At 42.8% G+C, this 15,776-nt stretch overlaps 1 protein-coding gene across 1 annotated transcript in view; it reads left to right on the top strand.

Annotated features, from left to right (window-relative positions):
• Positions 1 to 1,009: 1,009 nt before the first annotated feature.
• LOC115119027 (parathyroid hormone 2 receptor-like) overlaps positions 1,010 to 15,776 on the top strand; it is a 117,808-nt gene continuing 103,041 nt past the window's right edge. Inside the window, exons 1-2 of the mRNA XM_065017213.1 lie at positions 1,010 to 1,109; positions 12,043 to 12,137. Coding sequence (XP_064873285.1) covers positions 1,010 to 1,109; positions 12,043 to 12,137 — 195 coding nt within the window. The remainder of the gene's footprint in view (positions 1,110 to 12,042; positions 12,138 to 15,776) is intronic.

Below are 15,776 nucleotides of genomic sequence, written 5' to 3'. Positions count from 1 at the left end.
TCTTATTTTCAATGACGGCCTAGGAACAGTGGGTTAACTGCCTGTTCAGGGGTAGAACGACAGATTTGTACCTTGTCAGCTCAGGGATTTGAACTCGCAACCTTCCGGTTACTAGTCCAACGCTCTAACCACTAGGCTACCCTACTGCCACGCTTTGAGGGGACTCTTACGGAAGGTACGCCTACTGCTCATGTGTGGTACTGTAGATTACTTTATCACTGACCTCAACCCAGTGTCTCAGAGGGTTCACAGTCAGCCCACTGACACCTCTATCAGATCACAGCAAAATCACAGTGTACTTGAACAGAGCAATACTCAATCTTGAGGCATCAAAGCCAGAGGAACTGCATAATATTAAGGAATGCTACAGATGGAAGGAAAGTAGTGTAGAAACCTACCCAAAAACAATTAGGCAACAACAAATTCAATCCCTTCTAGCCAGCCTCCTCAGATGAAACGTTTCTGTATATAGACATAATATGACATTTGAAATGTTTCATGTAATTTTTTGTTGTTGTTTATTTCACTTTTTTATATGATCTACTTCACTTGCTTTGGCAATGTTAACATATGTTTCCCATGCCAATAAATCTGTCACGTCCTGACCTTAGTTCCTTTCTTATGTCTCTGTTTTATTTGGTCAGGGTGTGAGTTGGGGTGGGCATTCAATGTTTTGTATTCTATGTTTGTATTTCTGTGTTTGGCCTGGTATGGTTCCCAATCAGATGCAGCTGTTTATCGTTGTCTCTGACTGAGAACCATACTTAGGCAGCCTGTTTTCCCACTATGATCTGTTGGTAGTTGTTTTCTGTGTCTGTGTTTACCACACAGGACTGTTTCGGTTTTTATTTATTTCTCTTGTTCTTTTGTATTCTGTGTTCAGTTTAATAAATATATTATGGACACTTACCACGCTGCGCATTGGTCCGATCTCTCATACTCTTCATCAGAGGAAGAAGAAAATCGTTACAAAAGCCCTTTGAATTGAAGTGACAAAGAGAGAGCGAGCATGTATCTTTGTTCAAATGAGCCAGTGGACATTGATGATATTGTAGCCTACAGTGGCAATCTCTTGTGTGAGCTACCTGAGAATTACAGTGAGGTGGACAGTAAGGAAAGCTGTCTGTAAGTATAATGACTTACAGTTATATATTCTGCCATATTGCACAGAGGCATACTAAGCAACAGGACAAAGGCAAGAACACATGGTGTACATCTGCAGTGTTGCGGAGTAGTAAACTATATGTAGTTCAACTAGTAATGTAACTTTATTTTGCAGTAGCTTGGTGGTAGTTGAACTCAATTCAAATATTGGTAGTGTTTTTAAGGGTGGAAAAGGGTGGTGATTGGGCAGAAGGAATACATTTTTTTTCAAAATTGTTATATTGTTATACAAGTAAAGAATCCTTACTTTATGAGGCCTTTTTTTGCCAACTACTGGGACTACACACTACTTTTGTGCAAAAATAAAATATGGGTGAAGTAGACAAGAACATCGTTTTTGTATTTAATATGCTAAATTTACATTTACATTACATTTAAGTCATTTAGCAGACGCTCTTATCCAGAGCGACTTACAAATTGGTGCGTTCACCTTCAGACATCCAGTGGAACAGCCACTTTACAATAGTGCATCTAAATCTTTCAAGGGGGGTGAGAAGGATTACTTTATCCTATCCTAGGTATTCCTGAAAGAGGTGGGGTTTCAGGTGTCTCCGGAAGGTGGTGATTGACTCCGCTGTCCTGGCGTCGTGAGGGAGTTTGTTCCACCATTGGGGGGCCAGAGCAGCGAACAGTTTTGACTGGGCTGCGCGGAACTTTTCCTCAGTGGTAGGGAGGCGAGCAGGCCAGAGGTGGATGAACGCAGTGCCCTTGTTTGGGTGTAGGGCCTGATCAGAGCCTGGAGGTACTGAGGTGCCGTTCCCCTCACAGCTCCGTAGGCAAGCACCATGGTCTTGTAGCGGATGCGAGCTTCCACTGGAAGCCAGTGGAGAGAGCGGAGGAGCGGGGTGACGTGAGAGAACTTGGGAAGGTTGAACACCAGACGGGCTGCGGCGTTCTGGATGAGTTGTAGGGGTTTAATGGCACAGGCAGGGAGCCCAGCCAACAGCGAGTTGCAGTAATCCAGACGGGAGATGACAAGTGCCTAGATTAGGACCTGCGCCGCTTCCTGTGTGAGGCAGGGTCGTACTCTGCGGATGTTGTAGAGCATGAACCTACAAGAACGGGCCACCGCCTTGATGTTAGTTGAGAACGACAGGGTGTTGTCCAGGATCACGCCAAGGTTCTTAGCGCTCTGGGAGGAGGACACAATGGAGTTGTCAACCGTGATGGCGAGATCATGGAACGGGCAGTCCTTCCCCGGGAGGAAGAGCAGCTCCGTCTTGCCGAGGTTCAGCTTGAGGTGGTGATCCGTCATCCACACTGATATGTCTGCCAGACATGCAGAGATGCGACTGGTCATCAGAAGGGGGAAAGGAGAAGATTAATTGTGTGTCGTCTGCATAGCAATGATAGGAGAGACCATGTGAGGTTATGACAGAGCCAAGTGACTTGTTTATTACACCTTCTGTTACCATATGATGCCAAAGTGACCTGTTCTTGCTATTTTTTGTCTATGACATTACAGATTTAACTATGATATTTTTTCACAAAGTAGTTTGCATATCGTGAACTACTTTTTCAGTTATTTTAGCTAAATAAACTATATTTTTTATTAAGGCTGTTTTTAGTGTAGCTTAACTTCTTCCAGTATGATGTAATATTGGCTAAACTATATTTTAAGAGTAGCTTCTCCAAAACTGTGAGTTGAGCTCAACCCAATCCAACGGATGATTCTGATCTGACAAGCCTCACAGTAGGCATTTAATTCAATGTGATCAGGATCGAAAAATGAGAAATGCTCAGTGGTGGAAAAAGTACCCATTTTTCATAATTGAGTAAAAGTAAAGATATCTTAACAGAAAATGACTCAAGTAAAAGTGAAAGTCACCTAGTCAAATATTACTTGACTTAAAAGTCTAACAGTATTTGGTTTTACATATACTTAAGTATCAAAAGTCAAATTAAAAGTATAAATCATTTCACATTCCTTATATTAGGGAAATCAGACACCACGATTTTTTTATTTATTTTATTTAAGGATAGCCAGGGGCACACTCCAACACTTAGACATACAGTGAGGCAAAAAAGTATTTAGTCAGCCACCAATTGTGCAAGTTCTCCCAGTTAAAAAGATGAGAGAGGCCTGTAATTTTCATCATAGGTACACTTCAACTATGACAGACAAAATTGAGAAAAAAATTACAGAAAATCACATTGTAGGATATTTAATAAATGTATTTGCAAATTATGGTGGAAAATAAGTATTTGGTCACCTACAAACAAGCAAGTTTTCTGGCTCTCACAGACCTGTAACTTCTTCTTTAAGAGGCTCCTCTGTCCTCCACTCGTTACCTGTATTAATGGCACCTGTTTGAACTTCTTATCAGTATAAAAGACACCTGTCCACAACCTCAAACAGTCACACTCCAAACTCCACTATGGCCAAGACCAAAGAGCTGTCAAAGGACACCAGAAATAATTGGTGGCTGACTAAATACTTTTTTGCCCCACTGTAATTTACAAGCAAAGTGCTTGTGTTTAGTGGGTCCGCCAGATCGGAGGCAGTAGGGATGTTCTCTTGATAAGTGTGTGAATTGGACCATTTTCCTGTCCTGCTAAGCATTCGAAATGTAACAAGTACTTTTGGGTTTCAGGGAAAATGTATGGGGTAAAAAGTACATTATTTTCATTATGAATGTAGTGGAGTAAAAGTAAAAGTTGTCAAAAATATAAAGTACAGATACCCCTAAAAACTACTTAAGTAGTACTTTAAATTATTTTTACTTAAGTACACTGACAATGCTAGGGATTACCATTGTGTAATTGCACATATATTGTCCAGAATAGAATATGAAGTGAAGTGCCGTTGTATTGATTGAGTGGAGAGGGTTGATGATTAGAGCTTTAGGGTGACTGATGCTTTAGGGTGACTGATGCTTTAGGGTGACTGATGCTTTAGGGTGAATGATGCTTTAGGGTGACTGATGCTTTAGCAGGTATTCCAAAACTGGGGTATACGTACCACCAGGGGTTCGCGCAATGCTCTCGGGGGTACGCCAAATAGAAATCTGATTCGCATTTTTTATATATATTTTAAAAAGACACCATTGTATTTCATTTTCTTTTACGTTTTCAAACAGTCCATTTTGATTTTCCAACGGGGCTATACATATTAATGAGGTTTTTTTATTGCCCGAGTAGCCTCGTTTCACTGCCAAAAATCAAATATAAACATCTAGTGTTCAGCGAAATAACAACACAATGTCAAATACAGGGAGCCTATTCAAATAATTAACATCCAATCACATTAACTGTTACTCTCTCGCGGGAATTCCACTAAAGGTCCGTATGTAGCAAAACATAGCTGCTGCTCATTCCGTTTGCTCAAAAATATATTAATGGTTAAAGAAAATAAGGCCCGCGTGATCTGAATCTAGTATTAGAGGGACTCTCCATAACTATATTCAATGTGCGGGGCAAAATTGAGGCTATGATTAAGAAGTTGGAGCTCTTCTCTGTCTGCATTAAAACTTCTTCGGGATAGGGGGCAGCATTTTCACTTTTGGATAAATAGGTGTGCCCAATTTCAACTTCCTTCTACTTATAAGATATGCTTGCTACTCATCCCCAGAAGATAAGATATGCATATTATTAGTAGATGTGCATAGAAAACACTCTGAAGTTTCTAAAACTGTTTGAATCATGTCTGTGAGTTTAACAGAACTTATGTAGCAGGCAAAACCCTGAGGACAAATCATTCAGATTCATTTTTTTTGAGCTCACTGTCTATTCAATGACATTTTCATTGGGAAACTAGATTTCTAAGGGACTTGTTTGCAGTTCCTACCGCTTGACTGGATGTCACCAGTCTTTAGAAATTGGTTGAGATTATTCCTTTGTGTAATGAAGAAGTACGGCCATCTTGAATGACTGTCACGTTATGTGTACTGTTTGAGAGTTGCGCAAGACCAGAAAGGTAGCATTAGTTTGTTGTCTTCCTGTATTGAACACAGACAGTCCCGTATACAATTTGATCGATTATTAACGTTTAAAAATACCTAAAGTTGTATTACAAAAGTGGTTTGAAATGTTTTGGCAAAGTTCACAGGTAACTTTTGAGATATTTAGTATTTTGAAGCTGTGTTTTTCTGGATCATACGCACCAAATAAATGGACATTTTGGATATATAGACGGAATTAATCGAACAAAAGGACCATTTGTGATGTTTATGGGACATATTGGAGTGCCAACAAAAGAAGCTCGTCAAAGGTAAGGCATGATTTATATTTTATTTCTGTGTTTTGTGTAGAGCCTGCAGGGTTGAAATATGCTTTCTCTCTTTGTTTACTGTTGTGCTATCATCAGATAATGGCATTTTATGCTTTCGCCGAAAAGCCTGTTTGAAATCTGACATGTTGGCTGGATTCCCAACGAGTGTAGCTTTAATTTGGTATGTTACATGTGCGATTTAATGATTTTTATAGTATATTATTTGAATTTGGTGCTCTACATTTTCCCTGGCAATTGGCAAAGTGGGACGCAAGCATCCCCCCTATCCCAGAGAGGTTTTGACAAGGACAACACACAGGTCTTTCCATCATTGTATGATTTTTTGGTGTGCAAATTAATTTAAGCTTACGGACAATGTCAAATGTGATATAGCGAAGCACCTGAGTTAGTTGGGTGCACAATTACGCAGGTACTTTCCCGAAACGGATGACACAAACAACTGGATTCGTTATCCCTTTCATGCCCTACCTCCAGCCCACTTACTGATATCTGAAAAAGAGAGCCTCATCTAAATTGCAACAAGCGGTTCTGTGAAAATTGAATTTAATCAGAAGCTACTGCCAGATTTCTGGATAGGGCTGTTAAGATACTGATGCTCTTTGCAACCACGTACCTATGTGGGAGTGGATTCTTGGCCCTCGCTAGCATGTGTGGAAACTTATTTAAGACTGAGACTCTCTCCAATACAACCAAACATTTCAGAGTAATGGGCATTGTTTCAAGCACACCCTTCTCAAAAAAAACTACTACATGAAGTAGCAGTCAGATGTCCTTTGTCCTCGTCTTATTGTGTCCTGTGGATATATCTTTTTAATATATTTTTCTTCGCATATCTTGTTAAATATTTTTTTCTAAAACTCAACTTCAAAACACTCTCCTGCAACTGGCCTAAAGTATTATTCACCTCAAATAAGGAATCCCACAACAGAAGCTAGCCAGCTCACTAGCCAGCTCACTAGCTACTAGCTAGCAGTCAGCTAATCATTGCTAGCGGTCATCAGCTAATCTTTAGCTGAGAAAGCTCTCGCCAGTTTGTACAACGCGACTCAAACCAGAGCATACCGGACCTATTTTCTCTACATATCCCCGGATTCCTACCGCAAGCTCTGGACATTTTCACCTGAATCTTCGGAGCTAGGTAGCTGCTATCCGAGTACTGGCTAATGTCGGTCCCGGAGCAAGCACCAATTAGCCTGGAGCCCATGCTAGGCCCTTTCTCACGGCTTGCTAGAGGCCCATCAGCCACTCCTGGGCTACAATACTCGGACCCCGTCTAGTGCCGGCTCGGAACATGGAACCCCGCCGATCCTTCACGACTGGACTATGACTTTATCTGCCCGAGGAGGTACTCAACTGGCCTCTACATCGTGACCACCCCTGAATGCCCACCAGCAAGCCGCGGCCCGCTAGCTGCTAGCTGTCTAGAGCATATTGGACTGTTAGCTGTATAGATCCATCGGCCAATTTCTTGGGCCAGTATACCTTTTTTATCAATTGGACTTGGACCCCTCTGCTACTCGGAACACTACTAATCCTTCACGACTGGCCTATCGACGTCACCAACGCGGAGACCAAAACAGACTTTACTCTGTCGAGACGTCCCTCTAAGGCCCTTTTGATAGCTTGCTAGCCCTGTTCTGCTAGCTTGTTTCCCTGGCCTGCTAGCTGTCTGAATCGCCGTGTCTCCAGCCACCCCAACCACTCACTGGACCCCTATTGATCACTCGGTTACGCATGCCTCTCCCTAATATCAATATGCCTTGTCCATTACTGTTGGTTAGTGATTATTGTCTTATTTCACTAGCCCTGCTCAATATGCCTACCATTTAGTTCCACCTCCCACATATGCGGTGACATCACCTGGTTTAAAAGTCTCTAGAGACAATATCTCTCTCATCATTACTCAATGCCTAGGTTTGCCTCCAATGTACTCACATCCTACCATACCTCTGTCTGTACATTATGCCTTGAATCTATTCTCTCATGCCCAGAAACCTGCTCATTTTGCTCTGCTCTGAATGCACTAAACGACCAGTCCTGTTAGCCTTTAGCCGTACCCTCATCCTACTCCTCCTCTGTTCTTTGGTGATGTAGAGGTTAATCCAGGCCCTGCAGTGCCTAGCTCCACTCCTACTCCCCAGGTGCTCTCATTTGTTGACTTCTGTAACCGTAAAATTCTTGGTTTCATGCATGTTAGCATTAGAAGCCTCCTCCCCAAGTTTGTTTTATTCACTGCTTTAGCACACTCTGCCAACCCGGATGTTCTAGCCATGTCTGAGTCCTGGCTTAGGAAGTCCACCAAAAACCCTGAGATTTCCATCCTTAACTATAACATTTATAACACAAGATAGAACTGTCAAAGGGGGCGGTGTTGCAATCTACAAAAACATCCTGTGGCGTTCTGCATTACCATCGAACAGGCCCCGTGATATGTAACTTTCAGGGAAGTTAGGAACAAATATACACAGGCAGGTAGGAAAGCTAAGGCTAGCTCTATCATGCAGAAATGTGCATCCTGTAGCACAAACTCAAAAAAGTTCTGGGACACTGTAAAGTCCATGGAGAATAAGAGCACCTCCTCCCAATTGCCCTCTGCACTGAGGATAGGAAACACTGTTACCACTGAAAAATCCACAATAATTGAGAATTTCAATGAATATTTTTCTACGGCTGGACATGCTTTCCACCTGGCTACCCCTACCCCGTTCAACAGCGCTGCGCTCCCCACAGCAACTCGCCCAAACCTCCTCCACTTCTCCTTCACCCAAATGCAGATAGCTGATGTTCTGAAAGAGCTGCAAAATCTGGACCCCTACAAATCAACCGGGCTAGACAATCTGGACCCTCTCTTTTTAAAATTATCTGCTGAAATTGTTGCAACCCCTATTACTAGCCTGTTCAACCTCTCTTTCGTATCGTCTGAGATTCCCATAGATTGGAAAGCTGCCGCAGTCATTCCCCTCTTCAAAGGGGGAGACACTCTAGACCCAAACTGCTACAGACCTATATCTATTCTACCCTGCCTTTCTAAGGTCTTTGAAAGCAAAGTTAACAAACAGATTTCCGACCATTTCGAATCTCACCGTATCATCTCCGATATGCAATCTGGTTTCAGAGCTGGTCATGGGTGCAGCACAGCCACGCTCAAGGTCCTAAACGACATCATAACCGCCATCGATAAGAGACATTACTGTGCAGACGTATTCATTGACCTGGCTAAGGCTTTCGACTCTGTCAATCACAACATTCTTATTGGCAGACTCAACAGCCTTGGTTTCTCAAATGATTGCCTCACCTGGTTCACCAACTACTTCTCCGATAGAGTTCAGTATGTCAAATCGGAGGGCCGACTCTCTTCTCTGTATACATCAATGATGTCGCTCTCACTGCTGGTGATTCTTTGATCCACCTCTACGTGGACGACACCATTCTGTATACCTCTGGCCCTTCTTTGGACACGGTGTTAACTAACCTCCAGATGAGCTTCAATGCCATACAACTCTCCTTGCGTGGCCTCCAACTGCTCTTAACCGCAAGTAAAACTAAATGCATGCTCTTCAACCGATCGCTGCCCGCACTTGCCCGCCCGTCCAGCATCACTACTCTGGACGGTTCTGACTTTGAATATGTGGACAACTACAAATACCTAGGTGTCTGGTTAGACTACAAACTCTCCTTCCAGACTCATGTTAAGCATCTCCAATCCAAAATTAAATCTAGAATCACTAGATTACATACCCTCGTAAAACTGACCATCCTACCGATCCTCGACTTCGGCGATGTCATTTACAAAATAGCCTCCAACACTCTACTCAGATGCAGTCTATCACAGTGCCATCCGTTTTGTCACCAAAGCCCCATATACTACCCACCACTGCAACCTGCATGCTCTCGTTTGCTGGCCTCCACTTCATACTCGTCACCAAACCCACTGGCTCCAGGTCATCTACAAGTCTCTGCTTGGCAAATCCCCGCCTTATCTTAGCTCACTGGTCACCATAGCAGCACCCACCCGTAGCACGCGCCCCAGCAGATATATCTCACTGGTCACCCCCAAAGCCAATTCTTCCTTTGGCCGCCTCTCCTTCCAGTTCTCTGCTGCCAATGACTGGAACGAACTGCAAAAATCTCTGAAGTTGGAGACTCTTACCTCCCTCACTAGCTTTAAGCACCAGCTGTCAGAGCAGCTCACAGATCACTGCACCTGAACATGGCTCATCTGTAAATAGCCCATCCAATCTACTTCATCTCCATACTGTATTTATTTATTTATCTTGCTCCTTTTCTCCTTTGCACCCCAGTATCTCAACTTGCACATTCATCTTCTGCACATACTACCATTCCAGTGTTTAATTGTTATAAATTGCTATATTATAATTACTTCGCCACCATGGCCTATTCATTGCCTTACCTCTCTTATCCTACCTCGTTTGCACATGCTGTATATAGATTTTTCTACTGTAATATTGATTGTATGTTTGTTTATTCCATGTGTAACTCTGTGTTGTTGTATGTGTTGAACTGCTTTGCTTTATCTTGGCCAGGTCGCAGTTGCAAATGAGAACCTGTTCTCAACTTGCCTTCCGGGTAAACTAAAGGTGAAATAAATAAAATAAATAAATAAATCTGCCGATTTCAGGACGAGTTTATTCTGTTCTTTTACCATCAGATGGAACAGAATCATAAGAGAACCCCCTCTCACACGCACTTTTGGAGACAGCAGTAACACAGACTGTGTGTTTTCCTGTGCAATTATTGATGTTTCACTTTCCTCTTCTTATCCTGCCTCCAACCCAGGTCATGAATAGGTTCCCGACTTCCTGCTCTGCACATTATGTTTCTGAATCAACAAGTAGTGGTACCAAGTGTTATATTTTAATTAGAATTGATAATTGGATGCTGGGAGGGCGCCATGACAACAAGATCTCATAGTTTCTCTTATGAATTAGACATATTATGAATGACGTCTTTTTTTCTGACACATTCATTCGCATGAACAACTCAAAGGTTAAAAGAGTTTAGGTATTCATTCCCAGTGTTTAAGGTTAGGGCTATGGTTTGGTGAAGGATTTGCAAACCAACCAACCTCATACCATCAAGTATCATCAAGTATTCTCACAGCTTGCTAGAGCACTGTGAACTGTGGTGGCGCAATAGTCTGAGCAGCACGCTCCGTATCCAAGTATCATGAGCTTTGCGCCCAGTGCTTGTCAATCTTTTTTATAAAATGCTTTGTTGAGTGCCGAGGAATCTGAAATATTTACGTTCTCTGAACCTTTTCAATTGTCAGAAATCTACCAGGGAAAGGATGGTTTAGTGTGATGTGCACACATACACATGCATTTATGGAAGCACTCACCCGCACACATGCACACACACCACACACAGAAGCTCACACACAAGTGTGCACACACACAGTTTAAAGATTGAGTAGCTTCTGCTCAGAGTCTGCTTGCACTAATTACCACCTGTTGTACATGCCTGCAGTGAGGAGCTAGATGGGGAGGGAGAGGAATGTTTTGCTCTGGCAATGTCAGAACATGCTTATCCCTTTGAATTTAATTTAATTGAGAAGGATAGCGAGAGAGAGAGAGAGGTGGGGGTGAGAGAGTGAGCGAAAGAGAGGGGATGGAGAGCGAGAGAAAGAGGTAGGAGAGAGAAAAGTGGGAGAGCGAGAGTTGGGGAGAGAGAGGGGTGTAGAGAAAGAGAGAGAGAGAGAGGGAGAGAGAGAGAGAGAGAGAGAGAGAGAGAGGGCGGAGAGAAAGAGAGAGAGAGAGGTCATCTTGGTATGACATCGGACGTGTTTCCCCCACCTCGTTGAAGAATGATAGTTTTCCTTGTATTTCTAGCGCACCATCGATTCAATTTCGTGTCTGTCCTTCTAACGAAGTTTCAGCACCATGGATAGCTCCTCCCCTTCTTCAGCAGTGCAAAAGGAGAACAGAGAAGAAATGCACGCAACTCAAACGGTCCTTGAATAGAAAAGTTTCTGAACTATTTCCTTAGTCAAGACTTGCTTTAAAGTGTGTTTCTACCGATGATACATTATAAAATAGTGACAAAATCTAAACTTCTGTGGAGTCAAACCTGGAGAGTGATTAATGTATGTGTGCACTGAACGGACAAGGGCTGACTGTGGAAATTAAGGAAGAGAAAATTGTATTTTTGCCGAACCATCAAAAGATCCCCGCGCTCTATAGTTTAGTTGTATCAACAGCACGTACCTATTCAAGTCTTCACCAAGCTTGGCCAGGACCGGGAATTCGCGCCCTTCTCTCTAAAAGTGTAGACATTCGGATACAGGCACAACAACTGGAATGGATGTATAAACTTGTTCTGAGACGTCGTGGCAGAAGAAGAATAAATGTGCGTTATGGATAAGGAATTATTTTCACGTGTTTGCATGCGCTCTCTGACCTTTTCCTAGTTTTTGAGCTTGTGTCACCTGCGCGGGAAATGTATATTTTATGAACCTTTACACTTTTATTTTTTAAGATTTTACAGTCATAGTCGAAACAAGTCGGATATGTAAAATGTTTCCTAATACGGGAATGGTGAACCTGATGACGACCATGCCATTTTTAACCTAAAAACTAATTTTGAGTTTCAAACACCAGATAGCCAACGCTTTTTTTTTTTACAAACAGCTAGGAGAAAAAGTGCCTTGTTTGGAGGTATGGTGAAGTGGATCTTATGGAATTTGGTCTCATTCCTCCTGTGCTGGACTTTTGTTGACGCACAGGTAAGAAGCAAAGCTTAGGCCTAATTGTTCAGCTGTGTTGGAAATATGACATTACATTTTGTTTTAGAAGCTGGAAGTAGGGGTGCTGAGGGTTCTGCACTCTCCCCTGAATTTGTTGCTCGTTTTTTTTCCCACAAAAGTATTACACTGGGCCTTTACTAGTAATGCATTAGTGGAACAATATAGCCATTTGTAGCTTTGTTGTTTAGATTTGGTTTTGATGGGTGTATTATGTTTTAAATAGTTTAAATTGCCAAAGTTGAACATTGAGTAAAAAAAATATCAGCTGTGGAAAATCATATTTAGACTTTCATAATGAATCGATGATTTAACCCTGTGAGACCCAAGCATAGATCCAAATGGGGGGGGGGGGATTAATTACCCTTCAGAAATACTTCTTAAAGGACTCAGAATATGACAAATCTGGAAACATTGCAAAAATGCCACATTGGGCTTCAATGGTACTGTAGGAATAATGTGTGGTAAGACAACTGTGAAATTCTATTAAAATCACATCAAAATGGATGAAAAGCATTTACATGTGATGGAAAATATTGTCTATTGGTATATAAATCCGAAATGACCAAATTGATCAACATGACCAATACTTTTTTTTGTATTTTGCAATCAAAAACATATATATTTGAAAGGTTAACTTTCACTAAGTAAGTATGAAGTAATTTTGTAGGTTTTCTATATTTAATTGTAATAACATTTGGTTGTCCTTGAATTTGAAGAGTTAACCTCCTATCTTACTTCTTTGCTATAAAAGGAATGTTCGTCAATGGAAGTATTTTGACCTCCTAAACCACACCTTTAAATTGTAGTATATATATATATATATATATATATATATACACACTACCGTTCAAAAGTTTGGGGTAACTTAGAGATGTTCTTGTTTTTGAAAGAAAATCTATTTTTTTGTCCATCAAATTAACATCAAATTGTTCAGAAATACAGTGTAGACATTTGTTAATGTTGTAAATGACTAATGTAGCTGGAAACGGCAGATTTTTAATGGAATGTCTACATAGGCGTACAGAGACCCGTCGTCAGCAACCATCACTCCTGTGTTCCAATCCCACATTGTGTTAGCTAATCCAAGTTTATCATTTTAATAGGCAAATTGATCATTAGAAAACCCTTTTGAAATTATGTTAGCACAGCTGAAAACATTTTTGCTGATTAAAGAAACAATAAAACTGGCCTTCTTTAGACTAGCTGAGTATCTGGAGCATCGGCATTTGTGGGTTTGATTACAGGCTCAAAATGGCCAGAAACAAAGAACTTTCTTCTGAAACACGTCAGTCTATTCTTGTTCTGAGAAATGAAGGCTATTCCATGCGAGAAATTGCCAAGAAACTGAAGATCTCGTACCACGCTGTGTGCTACTCCCTTCAGTATTGGGTTCTCGAGGGGGCGGGGGGGGGGGGGGGGGGTTAACACAGCTTACAGTACCTGCATGTGCAACAGATCTAAATCACTGACATGCCGTGACTAACACTTTCCCCTTCCCTGAGACCTGGGAAATGTTGTTCGTAGCCTGCTTCCACTGATGACAGATTTCTTATTGTGTAAACGAGATGACAAATGGACTGAATTCAGTATTTTAATCCTGTGAGACCCAATGTTGTAAAAATGCAACATTTAATAAACTGCATCCTGTACATGTCCTAAACATGTCCTAAACTCAAAAATCATGCCAAACACTACATAGTTCATCTCTAGATGTATCTCTTAGTAGTGTTTGTTCTATGTCAGTATTATTATTGTGGCATCAGTAGAAAGCTTCTACAACATTAGAAACCTGTCCACATGTCAAATTCCACACAGGTCCCAAACTTAAGCATATGGTGTAAGTCATTCATGCAAGTACATAACATGAAATAAACCAAGTAGAAAAAAATAAATTGAGAAAGAAACATTTTGAGCCAGAGCTAGAGATAGTTTTGAAAGTGTTGCAAAAACGTGACATTGGGCTTAAAGGGTTGAGGAAACTGAAACATTGGGACACATTCGTATCGATAAACATTTACATTTTACATTTAAGTCATTTAGCAGACGCTCTTATCCAGAGCGACTTACAAATTGGTGCTTTCACCTTATGACATCCAGTGGAACAGCCACTTTACAATAGTGCATCTAAGTCTTTTAAGGGGGGTGAGAAGGATTACTTTATCCTATCCTAGGTATTCCTTAAAGAGGTGGGGTTTCAGGTGTCTCCGGAAGGTGGTGATTGACTCCGCTGTCCTGGCGTCGTGAGGGAGTTTGTTCCACCATTGGGGGGCCAGAGCAGCGAACAGTTTTGACTGGGCTGAGCGGGAACTGTACTTCCTCAGTGGTAGGGAGGCGAGCAGGCCAGAGGTGGATGAACGCAGTGCCCTTGTTTGGGTGTAGGGCCTGATCAGAGCCTGGAGATACTGAGGTGCCGTTCCCCTCACAGCTCCGTAGGCAAGCACCATGGTCTTGTAGCGGATGCGAGCTTCAACTGGAAGCCAGTGGAGAGAGCGGAGGAGCGGGGTGACGTGAGAGAACTTGGGAAGGTTGAACACCAGACGGGCTGCGGCGTTCTGGATGAGTTGTAGGGGTTTAATGGCACAGGCAGGGAGCCCAGCCAACAGCGAGTTGCAGTAATCCAGACGGGAGATGACAAGTGCCTGGATTAGGACCTGCGCCGCTTCCTGTGTGAGGCAGGGTTGTACTCGGCGGATGTTGTAGAGCATGAACCTACAGGAACGGGCCACCGCCTTGATGTTAGTTGAGAACGACAGGGTGTTGTCCAGGATCACGCCAAGGTTCTTAGCGCTCTGGGAGGAGGACACGATGGAGTTGTCAACCGTGATGGCGAGATCATGGAACGGGCAGTCCTTCCCCGGGAGGAAGAGCAGCTCCGTCTTGCCGAGGTTCAGCTTGAGGTGGTGATCCGTCATCCACACTGATATGTCTGCCAGACATGCAGAGATGCGATTCGCCACCTGGTCATCAGAGGGGGGAAAGGAGAAGATTAATTGTGTGTCGTCTGCATAGCAATGATAGGAGAGACCATGTGAGGTTATGACCGAGCCAAGTGACTTGGTGTATAGCGAGAATAGGAGAGGGCCTAGAACAGAGCCCTGGGGGACACCAGTGGTGAGAGCGCGTGGTGAGGAGACAGATTCTCGCCACGCCACCTGGTAGGAGCGACCTGTCAGGTAGGACGCAATCCAAGCATGGGCCACGCCGGAGATGCCCAACTCGGAGAGGGTGGAGAGGAGGATCTGATGGTTCACAGTATCGAAGGCAGCCGATAGGTCTAGAAGGATGAGAGCAGAGGAGAGAGAGTTAGCTTTAGCAGTGCGGAGCGCCTCCGTGATACAGAGAAGTGCAGTCTCAGTTGAATGACTAGTCTTGAAACCTGACTGATTTGGATCAAGAAGGTCATTCTGAGAGAGATAGCGGGAGAGCTGGCCAAGGACGGCACGTTCAAGAGTTTTGGAGAGAAAAGAAAGAAGGGATACTGGTCTGTAGTTGTTGACATCGGAGGGATCGAGTGTAGGTTTTTTCAGAAGGGGTGCAACTCTCGCTCTCTTGAAGACGGAAGGGACGTAGCCAGCGGTCAGGGATGAGTTGATGAGCGAGGTGAGGTAAGGGAGAAGG

Source organism: Oncorhynchus nerka, linkage group LG1 (genome assembly GCF_034236695.1).
Source record: "Oncorhynchus nerka isolate Pitt River linkage group LG1, Oner_Uvic_2.0, whole genome shotgun sequence".
NCBI lineage: Eukaryota > Metazoa > Chordata > Actinopteri > Salmoniformes > Salmonidae > Oncorhynchus > Oncorhynchus nerka.
This window is presented reverse-complemented; position numbering and strand designations above follow the sequence as displayed.